General features: G+C 31.0%; 3 protein-coding genes across 3 annotated transcripts; all 3 read left to right on the top strand.

Annotated features, from left to right (window-relative positions):
- Positions 1-662: 662 nt before the first annotated feature.
- Positions 663-4,417, top strand: LOC143197693 (solute carrier family 41 member 1). The gene is made up of 5 exons (XM_076406320.1): positions 663-803; positions 2,729-3,044; positions 3,103-3,282; positions 3,340-3,631; positions 3,696-4,417. The coding sequence occupies exons 1-5, from the start codon at positions 793-795 to the stop codon at positions 4,397-4,399; spliced, it is 1,503 nt and encodes a 500-aa protein (XP_076262435.1). The 5' UTR covers positions 663-792; the 3' UTR covers positions 4,400-4,417.
- Positions 4,418-5,109: 692 nt separating this feature from the next.
- LOC143197694 (uncharacterized) lies at positions 5,110-7,027 on the top strand. The gene is made up of 5 exons (XM_076406322.1): positions 5,110-5,265; positions 5,944-6,328; positions 6,383-6,588; positions 6,643-6,753; positions 6,809-7,027. Exons 1-5 carry the CDS (start codon positions 5,248-5,250, stop codon positions 6,941-6,943), a joined length of 855 nt encoding a protein of 284 aa, XP_076262437.1. The 5' UTR covers positions 5,110-5,247; the 3' UTR covers positions 6,944-7,027.
- Positions 7,028-7,188: 161 nt separating this feature from the next.
- LOC143197479 (kinetochore-associated protein 1) lies at positions 7,189-16,099 on the top strand. Its single transcript, XM_076406011.1, has 23 exons — positions 7,189-7,409; positions 7,466-7,734; positions 7,793-7,894; positions 7,956-8,147; positions 8,199-8,410; positions 8,461-8,903; positions 8,959-9,123; positions 9,239-9,343; positions 9,399-9,553; positions 9,615-9,924; positions 9,994-10,275; positions 10,341-10,821; positions 10,893-11,417; positions 11,473-11,537; positions 11,597-12,192; positions 13,486-13,657; positions 13,716-14,502; positions 14,557-14,734; positions 14,795-14,980; positions 15,039-15,267; positions 15,347-15,526; positions 15,585-15,713; positions 15,772-16,099. The coding sequence occupies exons 1-23, from the start codon at positions 7,266-7,268 to the stop codon at positions 15,874-15,876; spliced, it is 6,012 nt and encodes a 2,003-aa protein (XP_076262126.1). The 5' UTR covers positions 7,189-7,265; the 3' UTR covers positions 15,877-16,099.
- Positions 16,100-16,285: the final 186 nt, after the last annotated feature.

Below are 16,285 nucleotides of genomic sequence, written 5' to 3'. Positions count from 1 at the left end.
GCAATCATATGATCGGTCAACCATCGTGTAGTGACATCTGTTGGTGTTTTTTGGAAAGCTATAGTGTAACGTTTATTACAATGAAACCAAACACCTTCACCATAATTTTAGAATTATTGAAAAAGTTGTTATAGATGAGAATGTGACTAGCCAAAGCCCTTACTGGTCATTATATAATAAAATTTATAGTCACCCAATTTTCCTAACTGACCCAAATTTGTTGCTAATGATTAAACCGTTATGAAACCAAGGCAATTTATCTTTTAGCACGTGATAATAGAAATATAACTAATATTTATTTTATCAAATATTAAGACAGTTAATTAAAATTACCAACAGTATGTTAAATTTTAAAAAATATTAGTAATAAAACAATTTGTTAGACAAAAGTATATTAGGAAACTGTCCAAAGATTTGGAGATGTCCAAGTGAAATAAATAATATCTCAAGGCCTATGGCTCATAGCAAATTCATGGGCCATTTTTACGCATTTAAAGCATTTGAGGGCGTAATAACATAATGGGCCATAATAACTTGTAAGCTATTGCAGGCCAATTGCGCACTAACTAGTCTAAAATAAGACATTCAATTGAAAGGTGTAAAATTCTTCGCAAACTCTACTAGCTTCTTAATATTTGGCATCTACACAAACAAATATTCAAACAAAAAACTGTGAGTGGTGTTATTTTTTTAATTATCCTTAGTGCAGTGCCACTTTTTAAATGTATAGCCACGAAAGCTTGGTCGCTTTTCAAAAATGATTCCTCAAGTAAGGATTAAAAGTATGCTCAGATGGACACAGGGTAAGAATCAAATATCTTCAAATATTATTGATAAAAAAACGTATAGTAATTGTTAAACACGGTAAGAGAAATTTATTTTAAAATTAATGAGGAATTATATCACCATTCTTGAACTCTATAGCTATGGTAGTCAATGTATTGAGTATAGTATTTAGAAGAATATATTATTATATTTTATATTTCAAATTAAAACAATAAACACGTGGTTCGTAATAAGATATATAAACAATGGTATAAACAATAATTACCTTAAGGTTGACACTAATTTTTTAAACATTAACATCTAAGACGTAGGTCAATTTTGTTGAAATAACAATCGGTTTAAATATTATTATTATTATGTACAGCAGTAGACGAAATTAAGCTGATCCTTCAACACGGTTACATAAATTCATATTACCCATTTGTTTAGATCTGTTTTTAGTGATTAGTGTTTTTTTTTAATGTTCCTAATTCATCATATCCTCAAGCCAAGGTAATTGAAATTATATTTATCTTATACCGCGTCTTTTAAAGGAAGTAAAACATTTCCTAAAATCATTTTTTAATAGCAAATTGGCCTCCCAAGCCTTGAATTTTTACTAAAATAAAACAAGACGACTCTGTAAACAATAACAATCATTCAAATTTGTAATAATCCCTAATTAGGTGCCTTAGTCTCATTTCAACTTCCTAGTTGGGAGTCATTATAAAAATTAACGCTTTTTATGTTGGTTTTGTTAATAAGGTTCCCATTTTAAAACCGTTCGAAAGGTATTACATGTTAGAACGCTAATTTTGCCTTACTAATGTTTGTTTTATAATATTGGTTTTAAAAGGGGTGAGAAAATGTTTCTCTTTTCAATAAAAGGGGTCAACTAATTCGACAACCCTGTAGCGTAGAGCCAGACCTCTAAAAATTGATCGATTCGGAGTGGTTGCTTTGGAGTCTGTCTAGACTGTTAGTATATTGTACGATGTAGTCCAGTAAAGAACGTTTCAAGCCTCTTCGGCAATAATTTGTCGATATTTTACTCAGAAAACAATTCCAAAATTGTATCAGTACCAATATTTATTAAAAAAAAAGCAAACCAAAACAATAGTTTCTCCAGTTGAGGTACGTTTTTATTATAAATTTGCACGTTTTGTAATATTTAATATTATGCAACACATTCATAATTGATTTTTCAATATCTAGTTGCATTTTCCATCAAAATGATAATTAATTTTATTTAGAAATACTTTTCGTTTCTAAATAAATTAACGAGAACTCTACATTTTTATTTAACACACTTTAACGTGAATTGTTATATGATTTTATTTCAAATACTTTTTAAAAAAATACGTTGTACAAACACCAGTACATTTTTTCAAAATCAGGAAACCAGTTTTGTTGGAAAAACCAATGAAAACGTCGATCGATCTGTCATAAATAGAGCTCTTTTATATTTTATAATATCTCCTTCAAAATTTAATTTATTTTAATATATATTCAACCATTTTATATAAATACATCCCATTTTAATGTATTTTTATATTAAATAAACGAAAAAAGAATATTGTATAAATACTACAATAGTTTTTAATCCAGAATTTTGCTTGTCAATAGTTAGAAATGTAAAAAAATCTAGTTTTTATTAATAGAATTTTTTTAATTATAAGACTATTTTACTTCAGATATTTAATGCAATTGAAAGATAATTAGTTTCAATATACATGTCTAATTAATGTACGAAAATAATATTAGCCGGTAATTTTTAAAGTTTCACTTCAAATGTTTAGTTTAAAGATGTATGATATTAATTTATAAAGTATTGCTCTATACAAACGCCATGACGATAATATAAACACTGACTTTTTTCTATTCAATCATACAATGGTGCTTCTAGCAAGATGTAGTTTATTATTAACTCATCTAGCGAATAATTTCCTATCATTATTTTCAGTAAGGAAAGCAATGGAGAAAAAATGGAGAGTTCCAATCACATACAAACATCAGAAAAAAACTCGGAACAGTGTGATTCTCAAAGTGTCCTTTCCAATACCTCAATAGAAATGACGAATGTCATAACAGTCGTAGCAGTACAAGACAATAACGAAAATGACAATGGAAAACTTCCTGATATTGTTGTGGAGGCAAAAGTATGCGATGAAGAACAAGTCGAGGAAACGTATTTTTCTATTGCCATTCAAGTTTTTATTCCGTTTTTGATCGCTGGTTTTGGAATGGTTTTCGCTGGATTGGTTCTCGACAAGATTCAGGTACCTATTAATGATCAATATCGGTTCGTTGTTAATTACGTGTTGTGTTTCATGTTAGCACTGGCCAGTATTCGAAGAAATAACGGAATTGGTTATATTGATACCAGCACTATTGGGCTTGAAAGGAAATTTAGAAATGACATTGGCATCACGCTTATCGACTCAAGCCAATCTAGGACACATGGACACAACTAAACAAAAGATCAGTATTATTGTAGGAAATCTAACACTGATTCAGGTTAGGCTTGAATTTGTTTTTTCTTGATGAATTATTCTGAGGGCGTGTTATTTTCAGTGTCAGGCCATCGTAGTTGGATTCTTGGGCGCTTTAGTTGCGGTTGTTATGGGAGGAATAAAAAGCAACGAAGTCGAATTAGATCACGCCTATATTTTATGTGCAAGCAGCCTAGTAACCGTGTCAATAGCCAGCTTTGTTTTAGGACTTATCACAGCCGGTGTCATCATTTTCTCCCGATATTGTCACATTAATCCCGACAATGTTGCCACTCCTATTGCAGCGAGTCTTGGCGATATCACTTCATTAACCCTACTATCTTGGGCTTCAACGTTCCTATACGAATCAATTGGTAAGAATTATCGAAACTGAGACTCAAATGACATCCAAATAATCCGCACTCATCGTTCCTCTAGGTCAGCAAGATTGGCTAGCTCCTCTGATAATAGCTGGATATATCCTAGCAATCCCCTTATGGATCTGGATAGCTAAAAGAAACCCTCAAACAAGGGACGTGTTATTCCATGGATGGACTCCGGTTGTTGGAGCAATGTTGATCAGCTCCACCGGAGGATTGATTCTAGACTTTATGGTATCGCGATTTGAAGGGATTGCTGTATTCCAACCGGTGATAAATGGAGTTGGTGGTAATTTGGTGGCCGTTCAAGCTAGTAGGATATCCACGGCGCTTCATAAACAGGCTGAATTAGGCGAATTAAACACAGAAAATGATGATGAAGACGACACCAAGATATTTATATCGCCGATGACAGGATTTTGTGGAAATGACGGTCATGCCCGTACAACCCGAGTTCTCATGACCATGGTCGTACCCGGTCACGTCATATTCATCTATACCATAGATTATATCAAAGGTGAAGATACATCACTTAGTTCACTGTTTGTTGTAGTGTATCTACTGGCAGCCATATTGCAAGTGGCTACACTGCTTTACATCGCTTACATATTAATCCATTGGATGTGGAAAAAACGAATTGATCCAGACAACTCGGCCATTCCATATTTAACTTCTGTGGGTGATCTACTTGGAATTACTCTTTTAGCAATCGCTTTTCAGTTTTTGTATTTGGTCTCTGATCATGACGTTCAAACCGATTAATTATATTAACTAATTATGTTTCGTTTGTTTCTTTTAATATGATTTCTTTTCCCTTATGTGTGATATAGATTTCAAATTATATGTTTTCTACATAGACGATTTTATTGCTACCATGTTGAGAAAATACATTTAATAATTTATTTTTAATAGAAAAATATGTCTTTAAGGAAATACGATGTTTTATTTATTTCCTTTGTTAAACGAATATAATATATTGCTTTTAATTCTGCCGCAACGCTGTCATAACTTTTGATCCTATCAACAGATGTTTATTAATAATAATTCCAAATTAACTTAAAAAACAATATACTGATGAAAAAACATTCATGGTCATCAGAATAATTAAAGTTCAATTTTGTTTAACTAGTTGTTTTAATATTAGCATCAAAATTCAGGCACATTTTCTTCATCAATGCTAAGGGGTAATTCAATGTCAAATTAGATTTTCTCTTTCAATTTTCAACAATAACATTTTCCAGAATACTCACTTCAAATAATCATAAACAGAGTTCATAAAGTCGCGATATGAATTAAAATGTTCTAATTTTACAAACTATATCAAACCAATTAGTTCAAGTAAATGCAACAATAAAAGAAAAGAAAAAGAACATCTTAATTTTCATGAAAATGAAAAATAAAAAATACTGCGAAAGTATACGGATTATTTGGAGTTGATCACCTTTTGAGAAACTATAAATCACAGCAACTGTAACCGCAACAAGCCAGTTATAGTTGGGCGGTTACTTCAAGAGCTGTTGTATTTTTTAACATACTGATTTTTTCTGTATAGTTATTAAACTACCATATAATTTATTCATTGAAATCAATTTAGACCTGGACTTTTAATAATGTCTGTTTTAGTATGGGTAAGTATCATCTGCTTTGAACCAAATATTTAATTTACAACTTTTAACAAATAAATGTATATATATTGTTTGACTTATGAACCAAATTAATCAGTTATGGTAATAATATTCTAATAAATTAGCTATTAATATTAATTGCTCTTAAATGTACCTTTTTGTTAACGTATCTTGTCTAATTTATTGTAATAATTTTCCTAGTTTTAAACAAAATATATTCATATGCTTCTTGTAATTAAAATATAAAGAACTGGATGTATATATTTTTTATTTGACCTTGCACAATATAAAATTGTAATATTTTCTTTGATTAAAAAAGGCCCAAAAAGCGAAAAGAATCGATAACAAAACCTGATGCCCAAGAAATCCTTTTTTAATTCTGACCTTGGCATATGAAAATGTCAATATACGAGAATTTCTTGTCTTCTTGATTATATATTTCATCCCGATTAAGAAATCTGGAGCATATATGATGTGTTTGTTGTAGGTAAAGTTATAATATGTTATTGATTTAAATATTTCATGAATCAATCTGGTTCTTATTTTAATTTCAGAAAACTTGTTTTGTAAGATCAAGTTAAATTATAGTCATGATAGAAGATAGACATTGTAATTTTAAGGCAGCCATTCATATTCTAAATTAATATCAGAACTCATTGAAGCCATATTTTATTTTTTTAGGTCAGCAGTTTATTATGCGTTCAGGCACAATACATTGCAGATTTATATGAACCACAGATACCAACATTTACATCTCAAAATCCTTATTATTATGATATTCCCCAATTTTATCTGAACGATTATTATCAACCACAGTATTTTGCATATAATGTACAGCGGCAGTTTCATGGAGAGGTTAATGAAAATATCGGTGATAAAGGTTTAAACAACGTAAATCAAACTGAAACTGCCGACTATGGCTTAGAGAATCAAGCTGATATAAATTCAATTTTAAAAAAATTTCAATTACCCAAAATCTCAGCACTACCCAGTAACAATTACAGAGGATTTGGATATCAAACAAAATATGGTGAAGGTGCCAGTTCTACTGTGGTATTTTTTACAGGTCTGTGTCAATATTTCGTTTACAGTCTGATATTTAACACAGTTTATTATATAGGACCATCTGTATATTCTAAAGAAAACATTCTAAAACACATTACTGTAGCTTCAGACAGCTTGGATCCTCAAGTTCCTCAGCTCGAACAAAGGTTATCTAATATTTTCAAGAACCAACCTAATGGGGCACAATCAGAAAATACACAGCTCCTTTTTCCATATCCATTTGTTAGAACTTTAATCGAAAATTCTCCCTTATTATCAAATGTATGCTCAAATTTTTCTATAAATTGAATTTTGCTATTCAATTTACTTTTCTAGATATTCCGCTTCTACAATGAACCAACACATGATTCTAATGTCGGGCAATCCAGGAATTTAAATGTTGAACAGGTCCCTAAGATCAATAACAGCACCGATCATCCAATTCACGTATAATAATTAACATTAAAAATGAATTCATTAATTAATAGTTTAAATATTTTAGACTACATTAGCAGATGAAACAAATAAAACAACACTTTTAACTACAATTCAACCAATTACGGATTATACATCCCAACTTACTACCACAGAAAGTTATTCGACAACTCCAGAAAATACTACAGCAGAAAAAAATTAATATGTAAGAAAGAAATATTATAGAATCACTCTATGTAATCTATATAATGATATTAATAAAAAAAGAAATATATTTATAATAAAATATTTTATTCCCAAACAGTGCCATCTACCCCCTAAATAATTAAGTAATTGAAATAATAAAGAATTTTCCTGTACTGCTCCTTTTATCTCGCTTGTTTACAAGCATTAAAAAAGATGAAACGATTGATACGTTTTTTTTTGTATAAGTCTATTAAGTGACAGTTAATATATTTATTTGAGAATTCAAAATTCAACCGTTTGTGGTGTTTTGAGATTCAGTGTTTTAGTGATCTGAAAATATGTCTCGGTTTAGTGTTCTTGAAGCAGGATTTAACAGAAATGATGAAACTATTAATTTTGGAACAAGAGCAACAGCTAGCGACCAAACACTTTACGAAATAAGTACGCTTGCAACTATAAGGTCCGAGGAAACAACTCAAACAGTAAGTAGAAAATATTTCTTTTACAATAATATCTAAGTTAAAATCTTTATTTTAAGGCACCAAATTCAGTTGAAGTAAATTCATGTACATATAAAGGGAGAATATTCTTCAGTATAAATAAAATTTTAAGAATACTCAAAGATAAGGAAATATCGAAAGAACCATTTTGTTTGGAATTCAATTATAATATAGATTGTTTTTCTGTTTTTGAAGATTTTCTCTTAATTTGCACAAGAGACGGACAACTAAAAATATTAAAAATTTCACTAATATTTCAAGAATATGATTCACATATTGATAGCAATTTTGAACCTGTGTTTACCGAGTAAGATTTTGATGCACCTTATGCTAACTTGATAAAAACATACATTTAAATATTATAGGAAATTTGATGGTGATTTTTATGGCAAATTTTTCATTAGTTGTTCATTGGATTATTCAAACTCATGTTTTTATGTTACAACAAGTTATGGATTGATCAAAAAGTAATATTTTATCTTTACCGTTAACACTGAATGTATTTCATATATATTTTTTTAATAATAGGATACAAATGTCAGGAAATAACACATTTATGTCTGAGGTTATTATAGATTTACAAAGAAAAGTAAATATATGTGCTTTTGGTAATTCCCATATTTTGTTAGAAGGGCATGAACTGATTATCGTTGATATTAGTGAAAAAACATATGATGTTGGTCAGGCAATTGGATTAAAATTTGTTCATTTTTTGGGAGTGTAAGTTCTCCGTACGAATTTTAACATTTTAACTAACTTATTGCATTTCAGTAATTATTTTGCATATGATGAAACTGGAAATATAAACATGATTACGCCTAATCTGTTAGTTTTTTGTATTAACAATCAATTTCCAGATATTGTAAATCATTTTAAATGCTTAATGCTTATTAATGATACACAGGAAGAAGATAAACATCATTTAATTGGTGTAACGAAAGATAATCTTGAAAAGTCTCATATCGAATTATTCTCTTTTCCAGGTAAGGGTGTAACATCAATTTATCACTTTCAACAGCATTTTAACTTTTAGATATGGCAAAGATTTATTCAATAGAACTGGATCATCCAATTCATTTGGTACAAATGCAGAATAGCAATGAGGAAGTCCTGTTTTTCTCTGAGATCATTAAAAATACTTTTATCGATGAAATTCGATTGCAATATATTTATGAAGCTGATCCAGAATTAAGAATAAAACGCCTTATACAGAAACAGCTATTTGATGAAGCCGAAAGATTTGCTAAAACTTATAACATTGACATGGGTATAATTCTCGAGGCAAAAGCTCAACATATAGTTAATAAGTTGTCATGTAAAACGAGTGATATTGATGAGCTATTTAACATATTTAGTCAAATAGATGATCACTTATTTAAACTAAATTGTTGTGATATCATTGAGTGTGAATTAGGATATGATGCAAGGCGAATTTTATATTATGCTGCGTTTATGGATATCGATGTCAGAGATTCTGTAAGATAATTCAGTGGTATTTAAAAAACTATGCAATTTCAAGTTTTTTTTACAGAATAAGAATAAGGATAATCCAGTACTTCATATGAAAACATTATTTAATAGAAAGCTACATCGGTTTGATACATATATTCAAGTATATGAGAATTATCGATATCAAAAATGGAACTACTTTATGCAGTGCGATTTAATAGATGAAGTGAAGACCTTCTTAAAAAATGTAATAATTCCTACTCTATATTTTTTTTTCTAATCTAGTGACATTATTTCACGTTATTTAAATCATTTTGACATGAATTATTTTAGATTTAGAGATTTCGTTTTTTCATTTATAGGGTAACGTTGAAGAGTCAATAATTATTTTTAATCGTTTAGATTTTGATTCAATGTTTTCTTTAACCGATGAGAAAGTAGAAGAATTATTATATATCATTAACCAGGTAATAAATATATTTGAAATATTTACGTATTTATCCATATTATGAATGCTTTTAGTCAAGAAAAGATATGACTGCGTTTTTAACAGCATTTATTCCGATAACATTAAAGTTTAGGCCAGAGGCTTTAGGAATATTTGTTGAATGGCTTCATGGAAGAATATATCAGTTGGAAAAACAGTTTTCCTATGATTTTCCTGAGTGCGGCATCAAGTATATATTGAAAAGTGTTACTAATCATTGGATAAATAATCATTAATGTTTTTTCTTAAAGATTCGTCGAGGACGTAACAAAATTAATGAACTTAAATTTACCAATGAGAAAACAGTTTGATATTGAAGATTCTCTTAGCAAATTAGGCTATCTGCTTACAGCTCTCAAAGACATCCAAATATTACAGGAGAATTTCGGTATTAACTTACACGTATCTGATTATTTAACCGATCCAAACAAAACAGTCAAGATTTTGTTCTCTACTAATATGGATAGTAAAGATTTCGAAACATTTATCAAGGAATTCTTATGCCCTTTTATTTTGCGAAATGATCTTGATAAAGATTATTTATTTTTACTAGAAATAAAGGTAATTATATTGTTTTTAATATAATGTCTCTTGAATACACGTTAAACAACTCTTTTGTTGATTTTATAGAATTTAATCCATTTTACTGAGGAATATTGGATTAATTTAGTGCTGATCTTGTTAAGATTTATGGACAGTACAGAAAAAAAAGTGGAAGCGATCAAATATATCGCGGATTATGCGGCTATACCATGGAGTGATCAAGTTCGCGACATTTTTAAAATGATATATACTTTTAAAACTAGCAATCCCATGGCGCAGGAAGTTTCAAATCTCTTGAAAGAAGAAGATAAGATGAACATTGCGAGAAAGTATGGCATTAAATGGAAACAATTCGCCGACTCTCAGGATGTAAGCTCAATTTTTTATGATTTATCTCGTTAATAATATAAAAGCAAATGCGTTCTTTCTTTTAGAAACTCTTTTACTATAATCGCATTTTTTACCTAAAAGGCATCGAAGGTGTCGAGGACATCCGTACGTTGTATAACAACGATGACGATCGAAATCTTAACGAGTATCATATGGTTGTAAAATTAATCAGAAAAGAAAAGTATTCTGAAGCCATGGCCATCCTCGATGGCAACACGCCAGATACTATTTATTTTGTGGCGGAACGAATTCTTTCATACGTTCTGAGTTCGATGAAGTTGTCTCCGAATAAAGAAAGAGGTTTTTTCCATAATGCTCTCTCTATGATTCACGCTCGGCTTAGTAAATATGCCAAAAATGAAGCCGATAAAAAACAGGCCGAATTCGATTATAACGTTGCTAAAGCCATTTACGGTATTGAAGAAACGTTTGGTATCAAAACACAGTACTCTGATTTTTTTGCCAGAAGTAAAAGATTATTTTTACTGTATAGACTAACACGACAGGTCTTGGAAACAAGTACTGGTTAGTTTGATTTATTTATATGTTGGTATACGTGTTAAATTTCTTAAAATAACGATATATGTATATTTTAGATGAATGGGATTTTGATTATTTATTGACGATGTCGAAAAAAATTTCATTATTCATGAACGAACCGGTGGATAACGTTCTTTTAAGATTTCTAAGAAATATCGACTACAATATCGTTCTAAAATTGGCAGAGTATGTCCTAGCTTCATCCACAAATTCGCATAACTTAACCCTTTGTGCGATATATCTCTTTAAATTTTTAAAAAGTGATTATAACGACAATGGCGACGACACATTTTTGGACGCTCTAGTCAACGTCCACAATAAAGATGAAGATTATTTATCTGGGGTGTGTTTGGCGAGAGATTTAATGATTAAAGCCGTTATTAATGCCTCTCCTGATAATCACCTGGCCGTTATGGAAGTATTCAGATGGATTAATTCTTGTTATTTCATAACCGATTTGAGAAAGCAATACGTCGCCGAAGATGCCCATCATATATATATACCGAAATACACGGGGTATCCATTTGTATCTCAATTAGAAGCAATCAAAACTATTTTTAACGCCTATTGTGATTATATAGGTGAGTAGTTTTAACTTAATATCAGGATCAAACGTCAATCTTTTCGAAATTTTAGGGTATGTTGGCCATCCTAATCTACGTTATTTAACACAGTTTTCAACGAATATTCATATCGATCAGGTAAGGTTTAAATTGATTTTTAATATCCACCATTAAAATATATATATATTGTTATATAGACTCAACTAAACAACGAAGTGAAACAATTTACTTGGAATTTGAATACATTTTTAAAGGAAGATCAACATCTGACAGCATATAATATGATTAGGACACTTCAGCATAGTTTGTTATACGATCCATATATAAAAAAAGAAACTATTTTATTCCTATCAAGTTATTTGTATAAAACTTGGTTGCCTCAAACCATTGATGTTGTTTTATCGCACAAGATCATAGATAAATCCCTGTTTTTCAACTTAATGTTGATGCTGGGCCCGAATTTTGACTCATATATTCAAAAATATTTACAAATTTATAAAAAACGCACAACCAAGTTGGTTATTATCGCTCAGGTTGGCTTAGAGTTGTTGAGATATTACAATAACGATTACAATGAGGGTAAAGAGGACTTGGTTAACATATTAAATATGTGTAAATGGTGGAACAAACTAAGAGGAATTGATATGAATTATGTTATGTTCTTCACGTCGTCGAGTGCCAACAGATTGAAGGAGTTAATTACTAATAAACAAATCGATTTAAAGAATATCGAAGAATATTGCAGCGACTTTGGACTGGATCTACAATACTCGTACATCGAATATTTAAAAACGTAAGTTTTTTTTATACTAGACTTATAACATATAGACTAAAAAGTCGCGGACGTAACAAAGAAAACGAAATAGATGTATAATATTTGTTAATTTGTTTTTTTTTCTTCAAAATTGGCTTTATCCATCAACATAATCTCCATCAAAAGCCACATAATTATTCGTAGAACGATTTATCTTTTTCTTCAAAATAGGCCTTAGTTTCAGTGATAACCATTCGAGCGAACTTCCTTATCGGTGAGCATTTTTTTGGGGTCTGCGAATAGCCGGTAGTCGCTGGGAGCCAAATCTGGTAAATACGGTGGATGTAGGAGCAGTTTGAAGTTTTATTCATGTAGTTTTGTCATTGTTTTGATTGACTTGTGACATGGTGCGTTGTCTTCATGAAACAAAAAACTTTTTCTTTACCCTATGCGGTCGTTTCTTTGCAATTTCGGCATTCAAACGCTCCAATAACACTATATAAGATTCATTGTTGATTGTATTTTGCTTCTCAAAATAATCGATGAATATTACAGCACGCAAAATATCGAGTCATAACCTTTCCAGACGATTGTTGTGCTTTCGAGCGCTTTGGAGGAGGTTCATCAGTTGTCGTCCACTCAGATAACGATCGTTTTATTTCCTGAGTGTAGTGATGGATCCATTTTTCATCCATTGTTACATATCGTCGCAAAAATCTCTATCTGTTACGTTTAAACTTGGCCAAACACTGCTCAGAATCATCAACACGTTCTTGATTTTGTTCAAAGGTGGGCAAACGCGGCACCCACTTTGAACAGAGCTTTCCCATAGTCAAATGCTCATGCAATATGAATCCAATACATTCTTTTGATATCCTTACGATATTAGCTAACTCACGCAACTTCACTTTTCGATCATTCAAAACGATTTTGTGGATTCTTTTGGTGTTCTCTGGTGTTACCACATTATTTGGACGTCCACTTCGTTCTGCATCATGGGGGTCTCTACGACCACCACCACTTATAACACCTCTCAAGCCATTGCTTCGCTTGAATGGTATTTTTTCGCATCAAGAGGCAGTGTGAAATTAAAACACGAAATTGTTTTTGATCCATTGTTTTGAATATAACAAAAGTAGTGTGTCACTCTTAACACAATAACTCACAAACTTATGAATAGAGTATCATAAAATTTTAACCGCTTTCTTTTGAAGGCTAGTACTAACTGAAAAAAGAATGCAGTAAAACTAATGCCGTCTATGTATTGGGCCCAGGACTTTTCAGTTCATGTGTTATATTTTTTGGTTTGGTAAATCATGTATTTTTTTGTAGACTGTTACAAAATTGGGAGCCGGAAGTCGAATATGTCACTGATGTATATGGCAAAAAATCTATTTTAATTAAAAACGATGAAAGTTCGTTGATACAATCATGCCTTGCTGTTGTAAAGTTTATTAAGGATAAGACCGAAGTATGTAAGCTGGCGGAAAGAATATGGCCTGTGGTAGGTATTTTCCTCCGAGTTATTCCGAACAAAATAATAATTCAAAGTGATTTTGCAGATTAATTTTTATTATTACGAAGTCTATATTGCATTGTTGTCGATTCAAAGTTATTTGGGCAATATAAAGAGTAGTTTCCATTTGTATCGGCCCTTGTTGTCGTTTTTAAAAACATATACAAGGGTTAGTGTACCGTCACGTTCGGAAGTAGAACAGTGGTATGGAGCTTTCCCGTGCAAAGCTTTCATTGATCCCTTATCCGAATTCCGATTACCTCTCACCAATATATTTCTTTCGAACGAAATTTGGAGCATCATAAAACCGGAAGTAAACTTGCAAACCTATAAGCAATGGTTTAAAGTCGCCAATATACTTGGGGAATATCTGAACAACCATGACATTTGCATATACGCCATAAACAGCGTGTTATCGACGCAGGTCGTGGATAACTCCTGTAAAGACTGGGAACTGTACCCGAAATATGAGCATTTGGTGAAGCAGGTGGATGAATGTGCCAAACATATATCGGATTTCGAAAGGGCTACTGCAGTTGTTTATACGCTAATGTGCGGTATGCCGCCTGGTGTCGATAAAGTGAATTTCGCCGAACTTAGTTATAAATATGCGCAAGTATATCGCCAAAGTTCGACCAAAGACGTGGACAAGATATACAATAAAGTCAAACAGAGATATTTTAACTACTCGGCAATGCACATATTGTATAAATACGGTCTAACTAATCCAAAATATTTAAATCTTGTTGCCCAACCTAATGCCCTAATTGCGGAATTATATACCGATCCTCGTATAGTAAACCAAGTGGATAGCATCGATTTTTATTGTCCAGGTTGGTTTTCTAACGAAATTTCCGATGCACATTAAACAATTTACCGATTTTTAGACATTAACAAAGCCGTCGATGAACTCTGCAATCTATTTAATTTGACCGGAAAGAAAGTCCGATATGATTTATTATCAGATTTATTGAAATCCAATGTTTTAGTTGATTTAGACTCAACTGTTTTTAAACCGGCTACACCACAATTCGCCGATAACAGTGAAGCCAACTGTTTGAAAAGGTATTCTCCGTTTTTATATGTCTCATTAATATAATTAATATTTTTTAAAATCTTTTTAAGGGCGTGCTATATCTGTTCAGGGCCAGATATACATATTTGGAGGAAGACCTTATTAAAAAATGGTATCAACAAGGACAACTTAGAACTTAGTATGACTTTTAGGGCTAATGCTTTGAAATGTTTCCATTGTATAACTGATGTCGAAACTATGGAATCAATGACAGGAATGAGTTATATCGAGTTCATGTAATGTCTATGATAGATTGTGATGTAAGTTTTTTTGATATTTTTTTGTCGTTTTTAGGGATTATGTCGATAAAATTATTGTAATTGCACAGATGGGTGACCTCGGAGTTTGTTTTGAAAATGTGCAACAATTGGATGAGATGAACAAGAAGAAAATATTGAAAAAATTGACCCAAATCGGCGGTCATATTGCTGTAAAATGTATCGCCAGTATTTGCATGATTTATCATTTAGATGACTTGAAATATTGGGAGTTTATAGTTAATACAGCTATACAATATAACATGGTATCTTTATATATATTTTTTTTTTTTCTATATTTTTCCTTTAATCTGATGAATTGTATTAACAATCGTTTTGTTCCAGATCAAAGAGCTCGTTGAATACGTCGAATACCTAAAATTCAGATGTGTCACGGATTTCGTCAAGAAGGCCTGGCACGTAATATTAGTTGATGCATTTTCATCAGTAAAAACCGATATAGGAACCGAAAAGTCACAGGAGGAAACTAGAGAGGCTTATATAAAAGCACTTCGTTTACTTCAGGTTCCTTTAATTTTTTTTAACAGCTCATTCCTTTAAAATATAATGATTCATATTTTAGACATGTCCCGTGATATATGCCTTGGATTTTGACGTTTATATTCAAACGTGTTTCAGTAACAATCAGCAACTTTTTGCTGTTGTGTTGTTGCAGTATTTGCCAGAAGATACAATGAAAAATTATACTAAGGTAATCGAAAAACTGGAATCAAAAAATCAAACTCCAAACTGATATTTATTATTTTTAGAATATTACTGATAAGTCAAAGCTATTTGAACAGTTGCAAAAACTGAGACAAGAGGGCATTACTGGTATCAATAAAGTGATCGGCATTCTGCATAATCACTTTTAAAAAAAATTTATATAAAATTTAGAAATAGATGTATAATATTTGTTAATTTGTTTAAATTGTTCGTTCGATTATTTAAAAAATAAATTTCTTCCGGTGTTTTCGAAGAAAAGCTGTGAAATATTTTTGAAATTTGTTGGAGTTGATGAATGTTTAATAAAAAAAGTTTGTAAATATGTACAGTGAAGATAAATCTAAGATTAAGGAATAAATCAGTATTTTTTTTACTTTTTAAACAGTTTTATTTCAATTCCATTTTCTACATTTATAGATTAATTTTAAGTTTTATATATATGTAACTTATATAATTCGTACCTAAGCACGTCATTTTAATCTTAGACGCAGAGCAACCGTCAATATAAAACAATTGATTATCCAAATCACAACTTTTGTGTATTTGAGACGTTGAGAA

This window comes from Rhynchophorus ferrugineus, unplaced genomic scaffold (assembly GCF_030347505.1).
Source record: "Rhynchophorus ferrugineus isolate W39M unplaced genomic scaffold, kcgeb_rfMv2 rfM5, whole genome shotgun sequence".
In the NCBI taxonomy this organism is placed as follows: Eukaryota; Metazoa; Arthropoda; class Insecta; order Coleoptera; family Curculionidae; genus Rhynchophorus; species Rhynchophorus ferrugineus.
The sequence above is the reverse complement of the archived record's forward strand: the minus strand, read 5'-3'. Positions and strand labels throughout refer to the sequence as shown.

Bases quoted from the DNA above. Each gene is read 5' to 3' on its own strand.
- LOC143197693 (XM_076406320.1), top strand. The intron at 3,045-3,102 runs GTACCTATTAAT...GTTTCATGTTAG, and splicing joins TGGTTCTCGACAAGATTCAG to CACTGGCCAGTATTCGAAGA. The intron at 3,632-3,695 runs GTAAGAATTATC...TCGTTCCTCTAG, and splicing joins GTTCCTATACGAATCAATTG to GTCAGCAAGATTGGCTAGCT.
- LOC143197479 (XM_076406011.1), top strand. From the start codon at position 7,266: ATGTCTCGGTTTAGTGTTCTTGAAGCAGGATTTAACAGAAATGATGAA. The intron at 7,410-7,465 runs GTAAGTAGAAAA...CTTTATTTTAAG, and splicing joins CCGAGGAAACAACTCAAACA to GCACCAAATTCAGTTGAAGT. The intron at 14,503-14,556 runs GTTGGTTTTCTA...ACCGATTTTTAG, and splicing joins CATCGATTTTTATTGTCCAG to ACATTAACAAAGCCGTCGAT.
- LOC143197694 (XM_076406322.1), top strand. The intron at 6,589-6,642 runs GTATGCTCAAAT...TTACTTTTCTAG, and splicing joins ATTCTCCCTTATTATCAAAT to ATATTCCGCTTCTACAATGA. The intron at 6,754-6,808 runs GTATAATAATTA...TAAATATTTTAG, and splicing joins GCACCGATCATCCAATTCAC to ACTACATTAGCAGATGAAAC.